This window comes from Helicoverpa zea, chromosome 17, assembly GCF_022581195.2.
Source record: "Helicoverpa zea isolate HzStark_Cry1AcR chromosome 17, ilHelZeax1.1, whole genome shotgun sequence".
NCBI lineage: Eukaryota > Metazoa > Arthropoda > Insecta > Lepidoptera > Noctuidae > Helicoverpa > Helicoverpa zea.
This window is the reverse complement of record NC_061468.1, coordinates 8,371,442-8,380,869: the sequence shown is the minus strand read 5'-3', so window position 1 is coordinate 8,380,869 and position 9,428 is coordinate 8,371,442. Positions and strand designations below refer to the sequence as shown.

Genomic DNA, 9,428 nt, shown 5'->3' with positions numbered 1-9,428 from the left:
TAAGAAGTAAACTAAAGACGTAAATACACTTAGGTACGGCTCGTGGCGTGTGGTAGCGCACCAAATGGTTATATGGTTAGAGACATATTCAGTATACTCAGGCGTAGCATGGCTATCTGTCGCACGAGCCGGAAAACAATTTAGCCGCCCTTGACTTTGTGTATTATGTGAATAGTTTTCAGTTTGAAGACTGACAAAGTAAACGCAAAAAGAAATAGATTGGGTTTGTACAGGTGCGAGGCGAGCGAGTGCGATTTTTTTAACTAAAAGAAGAAGTTCCAAGCACCCGCTAGCATTGAAAGACATTCAGCGGAAGCCGGTATCGCGAGCGCAGCGAGCGCGAATTTTTTTTACTTTTAGTACCTACACAAAATAAACAAAACGACTATGAATTAATAAGGTCTCAAAAAGTACATTATCCACACAAAAAAAGCAAATGCAAATGAAAAAGAAGCAGCTAGCGAAGAAAGCGCTATTGCTTTTTCTGAATTAGAGGAATAAAAAATAAACATCAAAGGAAACCTTGACGGAAGAGCGCTAAATTTTTTCGTTGTTGGATACCTGAGCAATTAAACGAACATAAAAGCGTCCTACATGGAGTCGCGAGCGGAGCGAGCGCGAAATTTTCGGATTCGCGGAGGTGCAAAAATTGGAAATAATTTCACAAATTCATGTTAAAAATAGCCACTGGAAATGCCTTGTCATTTCACGTCCTGTCAAATGTATGAAAACTTATAATCCTGACGATGAAATAAGCCCAAAAAATGCGGTGATTTTTGGCCGACTCGCTACCTACTTTTGCCGATTGCCGAAGACCTGGAGGTATTAAGTTAATCTACAATTTGTAAAAAACGGAATTAAATTATCTGCTGCCGTGGCCTTCCCCCGCCACTTGTCGCGAAATCGTACTTACACTCTCGAGTGGTACCCACCTACATGGTGCCTAAATGGAATTTTGGAATTCAATATTTTAAAACAATTTAATTGAAAATGAATAATAATTTAATATTTTCAAAAGTGAAACGATTTACCATATGAAAATCTTGAATTTTCCACGGAACCCCTGAGGGCCTGTCACGGAACCTCAGGGTTCCGCGGAACCCCATTTGGGAACCGCTGACCTATAGCACAGATTATATCCTATAGCATCATTTAGGAACCTATCTTTACTGTAATAGTTCTAACGGCCGCTCCCAATATTCTCTTTTTTTATTACTAAAGAAGATAGGAATTTAACATTTAGTTAGCACTATCAAACAGGGGCTCGATTCTCCTAATTTTACTTAAGCGACATACGATTCACGTTCGACTCGATTCGACTGAGATCCAATCCCGACTCGATTACGATTGAAGCGTATGTGGCATTCCGCTATTTTTTCTTTGAAATAAACGTTTTTATCCTTTTCTGTCATTCAATAATGAATCATTTTGTCTGCAAATGATTTACGATTGCAAAATGATTGTACAGCAAACTACCGTATAGACCAAAATCACCGAAATAGCAGACCAATCGCACACCAATCAAATGTCAATCGAATACGATTGGTCTTTAATTAGTAGCAGAATGCCCGATATGGTTAAAACTGCTATTGCGATCATATTGCGATTCGATTTCTATTCGATTTTGACATTATTGACTTAGGAGAATCGGGCCCCTGGGCATGAAACCCAGTACCTACTTTATTTGAGTACCTATGTAATCATCTCTTTGACCAATTTTTGGTCCAAGGTTTAGTATTTTCTTTCGGGAATCGAACCCGTTGGAGATTGAACTTCGCCAATTGGCTGTAGGTAGGTAGGGTAGAATACAGACCATTTGTCTTGTTCGTCTTTACTTATAGTTTGCATGTACAAAGGTACCTACTAATATACCTACCTCATTTTTAGGAGGTACCTACTAATATACCTACCTCATTTTTATCCTAAAAGCTGCAAAACTACGGAACCGATTTGAAAATCTTTCATTGTTAGAAAGCTCAGGCCTCAGGCTCTACAAGTTTCGGACGTAGCGACTAGCGACTGTATCCACCATCAGTTTAATAGCTCGTATGTAGTTAGTGGTAAAGCTACAGAAGAGGTCAGACAGACAGGCCCCACACTAAAAGGAAATAACTCAACAGAAGCTGCTGAACATTCTGTTTCCATACATAGCTTGCTTCTGGATGCTCTGCTTCCTTCGACGCGCTCTCGGAGTCTCTATTTGAGTTGGTATCATATTCATAGCGGAGTACCGGTGATGTACCCGCTTCATAGCCATCAGGTATTCATCGTAATTCGTCTCGCTCTTCCTATCTTGAAGAGCTTTACGAGCAGTCAACAATGACTTCGAGTAACTGCCTAGAGAAACATACAATTTTATGTAGGGTAAGTTCTTTGCGGCCCCTACAAGCGAACATTTTATGTTAAAGAATACGTACTTTCAGAACATACTGATACCTTTTTCTGGTCTGTCATGTTGCAATTTTGTTATAATACGAGCTACATACAAGCAACAGCAGTCGAAAAAACACAAAGAAAACTAGAAGTCAATGACTTGATAACTTGTCATTATTTCTGTTTTTTCTGGCCACCAAATGCCAAAGACCACACACAAATTGACTAACTTCTTTCTGCTATTTACAAATTACAAAAAATTGTGGGCTTTATTAGTTTGAGTTACCCACCCTAAACAGTAACCCAGGAATCGAACCAGAGACCCCATTCAGTGGAGTTGTGATAAATAACAATCGTCGAGAGACAGTAAACCGGTCTTTATTGCCTAAAAGTATGTAAAACTGTTGTTAATATGTGTAGGTTCAAGTATCTAGGTACTTTCTTCTTGATCAATATAAATTGTCATAGAGCTCCCCAAATAATTGCAGAGTAATGTTGTTCGGTATACATACTCCTTATTCAGGTATTAGCATTATAACTAAATTATATAGGTACCTATAAACTTGCATGTTTTTACATCTAGGCAATCTCTCTTTCGATAGATATCTATTACTGGCCAGCGCTAAAATTTATAGGTTTGATCAAGTGAGATAACTATCTGTGCGCAAAGCGTGTGTTTGAAGCAGTCTAGGACCCTTTCTCATACACTTCCATCCAAGTAGAAAATGTTAGGGTGTTTACCTATATTTAGGGGCGAACTATTCGAAACAAGTAACAACAACATGTATCAAAAAATACTTTTATTGATAAAAAGCACAGCTACAAGGAAAACACAAGTAAATAGCCGTTATGACCTCATTACTGTCTTGTTTGGCGAACTTTTATCTTCGGGTCGTCGACCTTCGGACCTATAAATAAAGAATCAAAGCGGTACACACGTACAAACGCTTAGTTAGTAAACACACACTGTAAGTGCAGATTTAGTGCAACTACAGGTATAATTTACAAGATTTTAATTAAACATCGAGCTGGATGAGCATTCACATAAAGTCATTCGTCTCAAGTCCGAATGGGGAATTGAGATTGCATTTTCAGTTGGATTCTTCTAGTATAGGGACAAATTACTTTCTAGAACTTATTATTAAACATCAAAAACTTGTTTTATTAAATGGGCAAACTAGATATTAATCCTAAATTACTGAATTCAGAGCTAAATTGCTTACCCAAACTTCCACGATACTTACGAAACTGAGCCCGTCGAGAATCTGCTAATTCCAGGCTTCCTTAATTATTAAGGGACCAAATTGACCGGCAACATAAACGTCAGTTATTTTCAAAGAACGTAAGCAGAAGTATATTGAAAAAAAAAAACAAACAGGGTGAGCTAAATAAAACCGTTTAAAAAAGAAAAAAAGAAAACGGACGTTTATGTTGTCGGTGAGCACGGGCCTAAGTCAGTTGTCGATAATCGAACCTGTTATCTAGTAAGGTGCCTATGAATTTTAAAAAGTTATGATATTTGGGTTTCCCGAGCCAGAAGTGGATGGAATGAAACAAGCTGCGTGTCATCATAGAATTATAAAAACTAACGCATGAAGGGTTCCTTCCGCATGTAAATCAATATCGAGCAAAACCAATGATGCAATAAACGCATTGCATGGGAGCCCCATAAACTATTTATTTTATTCTAGCTTTTAGTATTTTAAAGTTATGGTAGGGCTCACAAAAAGAAAATGGCTTGTTCATCATTCATTTCACCCACTTTTGGACGGTCAAAAACACGAAATGAATTGAATTCAAGAAACGAGAAGGAATATTGTTGAAATTAATGATAATAGTGTCTAATGATGAGCTACTAGTTCTATTTAGTAACGATATGTGGGTATATCGTACCTACTTATTTAATTACTTATTGTTGTGTTTATTAAGATAATAATTAAGGTTTTAATTATGGCAGTAAAGTGGTAATTAGTGCATCAAAACAAATTATACTTTACAAAATTAGTAATGTCTTTAACAAATTAATTTCTTATGAAAATGATGATTATTTCAAGTTTCTCTTGTCTGGTTTAACGCAGGATGTTTTTGTCACAACTCGCCACGGCATCAGCGTCGGTGACACGAATCGCCGATTGTAGTCATTCATTGCAAACAATGGCGTGACTGAAATGATTTTATCTGCCATTGTCCCACTGGGCCGCGTCAGTAAAATACCACGGTCTACAGTACCTACAGTAGTTAAATGTATGAAATGCTTATATAGCACTGGTAATATCTAACTGGATAGGTATGTAATTGTTATATTAACAAAATAGGTACATTGCGATGCACATATTTGCGTCCATACCTACTTTTTTCCTAAATTTTTGTATAAAAATGGTTGTCATGAAGTCTATGTTAGCGTGACTAGAACTAACTGGGTGTCACATTTAGCAGGGGTAAAAAGCTTCGAAAACAAAGGTTCGACCCACAAAATACTTACCAAATGGCAGAATTTTAAAAATTGTTGTTTACCTAACTTTATCACTATTTTTAGTTCACTGTGATCAATACTTTAACTTTTTGATTTCAACACAGCCCTCTGAGTAATCACTAATGTCTACCTACACTTTGTTACTGTCTTATTGAAGTTTTTAAGGACCACAACACAAACACAAGGGCTTCACTGATTCATTTTAGGGTTGAAGCATTTTCACTTGATTATACTGAACAGTGACTTTCAAGTCATAAGGGTTTCACTCTAGTGATTATTTATCACCGAGGGCACATTTAAACAACACAAACCAATCACTAGTGTCAATAACTGCACTTGCCTGACCACAACTCACAAGGTTTAAAAAAACTACATCATAAGATGAAATATTCTATTTGCAAGTTCACACACTTACACTACACATCACCTAACATACACTGAATAAGTATACACTATAACTTTTATCATAATAAATATACACTTAAAAATTGTTCAAAAAAAATATTTGCTGAATTCTAGCAAAACTATCTTCCATCTACATATTAGCAATAACAATATTATTGCTGTCACTACAAGGCTAACACAGCACTTGCACAAGTAATGTGAAACTGTCACAAACTAACTTTACAAACACCTCACATCACTACACATCACAACTATACATAATAATGTTAATTAATATATCTCTGGAGACAAGGAAAAGACAACTTAGATTAGTTAGGTAAACTGAAAATATGTAAATCTAATAAATCTGTTCATAATAGGTAGAATCACCCGTCACCAACACTATTACTGGCTCCCTTTGAACTCTAGTGCTAGATTGCCACCGGTCCAGCTTGGGAGCTCAGGGCCTCATACTAGGCTGACCCACCCCTCACTACTACTATTACCAAATGGTCTTCTTTTAGGCTCTCCTCAGTGAGATTGTGACATGTCCGCTTCAGAAGTTCAGTGGAAAATTCACAGGGTGGGAATGAGTACAGCACACCTGTAGCTTCTGTCTCCTTGTTAAGGAGAGAAATAACACCAGCAGCCTCCTTTTGTTTTAAATAGGATACCAGGTTCCTCATCGGTCTAGTCTGAATGCTTGCATCTTCATTTGTAATGGATGCTGTTGACCCTGCCACACCTAAGAAAATGGCGTGTGAACTGGATGTAGCAATGCGTTTCTGCACATCATCTAGTTTTGGTTGATCCAAACGCAGTCTTTGTGTTATTCTTAACTGATTTTTACCATCTTCATCTTTCATCAAACTGTCAATAATCTCTGAATCACCATCTGTCAGGTGGAACTTAGTTGGGAATAGGGAATTCTTTAAGATGAGGGCTCCATTCCACATGGTTGTAGCTTTGCGGACAACTTCAGGCAATGTACGAGCTGAGGCCAGCATGCCACCACCACGACGAGGTGAACCATCTGAGTCACTGTCAGGTGACCGGCGGCGCGGTGTACGTGAGCGAGAACGATCCACACCCGGTTCCCGCGACCCAGAGCGACGCACTCTTCCTTCATATTCGGCATCCGCTGGTGCACGCCTCCACTCTTCGTCGCGATAATCACCCGAGCCGTGATATACACCTCTGTACATACCCCGGCCCCGACCGCGACCACCTCTACCCCTGTACCCAGGTGTACCATAAGTGCCATAACCCTCTTCCCAACCTTCGTAACCTTCATAGCCTTCTACAGGTCTACCATCTTCCCCAACAGGGGGTGCATAAGGCTTTGGCCTATATGGGCCCCCAGTGCCAACATCAGCGAAATCAATGCGTAAACGCCGCTCTGGACCACCAAGAGGGAATCCTCTCATCTCTTTGACAGCAGCTTGAGCTGCATCAATTGAGTCATACAAAATGTATGCATGAGGTTCCCCTTTAGCATATTCAATTTTTTTAATGGCTCCAAACCTATCAAATTCCCTCTCCAACTGGGCAACAGATGTCCAGGGGCCGAGGCCACCAACCCATACCCGAGTAGTAGGAGTAGCCTTACCATATCCTATTTTACATTGGAATTTGCCAATATATTGGCCAGAAAGTTCTACTTTAGCCCTATGAGCCATGTCCAAAGTTTGATAACGAACAAATGCAAAAGCATTCCCTGTGCCTGGTGGTGGTCTTTTGATATCAATATCTTCTACAATGCCATAACGGCCAAAGATGCGGCGGAGCTCTTCATCTGAAATGTTGATTTCCAAGTTGCCAGCAAAGAGAGTTCTAGTAGCCAGTGGATCATCTTCTGGCTGAACATGGTGTAAATAGTTAGGGAACTTGTCTTTTTTATTCTCAATTTTCTCAAATGGAGGATGATGAGGACGGGGCATGTATGGACGGGGCATATAATGAGGATGAGGTGGATGATGCATTGGTGGTCTGTGGTGCATTGGGGGACCATGAGGCCCAGCCATTGGATATTCATGCATAGGGGGACGAAAATCTCTATGGTGAGGTGGTACTGTTGGGGGTATACCATAAGCCCTATCATCTGGTGGTGGTCTACGTCTCTCAGGCACTGGGGACCAAGCATAGGAATAAGGACGCTCATAGTCAGGCGGTGTAATGCTCCTGGCTCTGCTTCTGTATTCAGCACGAACTGGCTCATAAACAGGGTCAACAATAGCTACTTTATCATACAATATAATTCTAGGTTTAGCATGTTTGGCGTCTCTCGCGTCTTCAGCACTACGGAAGCAAACATATGCAACTCTCTCGTCCAATTCGTGAGAAATCTTGATGCTAAAATCACCAAACTTTTTGTATTCTCTGTACAAGGTATCCTTGACTATTTCATCAGAAGCTTTTGGGTGCAGTGCACTCACGCACAGTACTTTGTAATAGGGGCGAACAGAATCTTCTCTGACGTCACGGGATCGAACATAGTCGTCGCGATGCGGTGACACGTATCGCCCCCGGGGGCTCGGCGAGCGCACCCGGCGGCGCACCCGCTCGGGAGTGACGCGCTCATCGGAGCTGTCGTCATATCTGCCTATACTACTGCGTGTCCTTTTCGATCGCGGCATACTATCCCTTGACGAACTTCTCTTCATGTTACGAATTTTCACCGTTATTCGATCTCTATCTCTATCGCTACGCGGTAATCCAATCATGAAAGCTCAGTACGACGAACCACTATCTGAAATGCACAACATTACACGTCACTTCAAAATGTCGCTTTTGTTCCAGAAGTTAATTCACCGCAACGCACAATAATGTTTTAGTCTTACCACAACGAAATTAGAGACTTTAGTCAGTCAGATCACTGAATAACTCCACTCTGCACAAGATATAGACGAAAGTCACAATATTTAGACGTTCACAAAACGCAAAATAAATGAGAAAACTTCCACGGTTGAGCCACTCAGCACATCGCGAACAAAATTTAATTCAATATGGCTACCAGCCAGACGCAAAGCAAGCCACAATCACAAATTCCACCGCTCGCTTGACGTCATCGATGCCGGCCGCTGCCGCCCCTGCCCCTCCACTTCATTTGACCTGCATCCGGTTCACAGATTATAAAGCACTTACCTATCCTATTATTTTTCATTCGTTCATATTGTCCCACAGCCGATGTGGGTTTGACATTGACATAAAGCTCGATGGGGTTTGATGCGTTTGATGCATCTTTGATGGCTGTCAATAAGTTGATGCCCTAGAGTTATTTATTTATTTTTTATTTATAAATACACACTACCATCACAGTTTAACCAATTCGATAGTGGTGTCCACAATCGCTACAAATACAAAATAATACCTTAAATTTACTTAAATCTAACACAAAAAAAAACAAAACAAAACAAAATTGGAAATCAAAATAACTATACCAAAATTGTAAAAAATTATAAAGTTATATTCAAAGAGACACCATTATACCAATAAATACACTTTGGTTTTATATTGTCCCGGGTAAGTTAGCGTATTGAATCGCATGTAGGGCAAGTATCGAATCAAAGTAGTGAAATGAGAGACATACAGAGCACCATGTAAAAGTTATGGGGGCTCCTTTTCCATAGGACTTCATACTCTGTGTACTTTATATAGATGTAATCATTTGCAAACATCGAATTTAGAAAAACAACTTACTGCAACCAAAGTGAAGAACATCGATATATATGTACTACGTTCGTACTAGATAGAACGTTCCGAACAAAAAGCTTACCACACTGAACTGCACTGCAGACTATGCAGTGCCCAAAATGGCAAATCAGAGCGATTTTGACACCTGCGTCAGATGGATGTCTATGAAACTACAATTATAAAATAGAAAATACATATCAAGGTATAAACTTACACATATAAACTATTCGAGAGTCAAGTTAGTAAAATTACACGCTGTTCATGCTATTACAACGCTTGTATATCATACTTTTCATTTACAATTCAATTTTACAAATATGCATTAATTTGTTCCCGCCCGCCATCTTGAATTATGGATTAAGAAAATCGTGCAGAAACAGATGTGCCATAAAACTAGCAGTAGGTAAAATATCAATGAAAACAGACTTCACTTTGTCATGGTATGTTCTTACTTTCAAGAAAAAATAATTAAATTCGCGAAAATTTGTGATAGCCCTCTTAAGAA

At 39.4% G+C, this 9,428-nt stretch overlaps 1 protein-coding gene across 1 annotated transcript; it reads right to left on the bottom strand.

Moving 5' to 3' along the window:
- Positions 1-5,223: 5,223 nt before the first annotated feature.
- LOC124637954 (RNA-binding protein spenito) lies at positions 5,224-8,302 on the bottom strand. The gene is made up of 2 exons (XM_047174705.1): positions 8,071-8,302; positions 5,224-7,979 (listed from the first exon to the last, which is right to left on the bottom strand). The coding sequence occupies exon 2, from the start codon at positions 7,951-7,953 to the stop codon at positions 5,704-5,706; it is 2,250 nt and encodes a 749-aa protein (XP_047030661.1). The 5' UTR covers positions 7,954-7,979; positions 8,071-8,302; the 3' UTR covers positions 5,224-5,703.
- Positions 8,303-9,428: the final 1,126 nt, after the last annotated feature.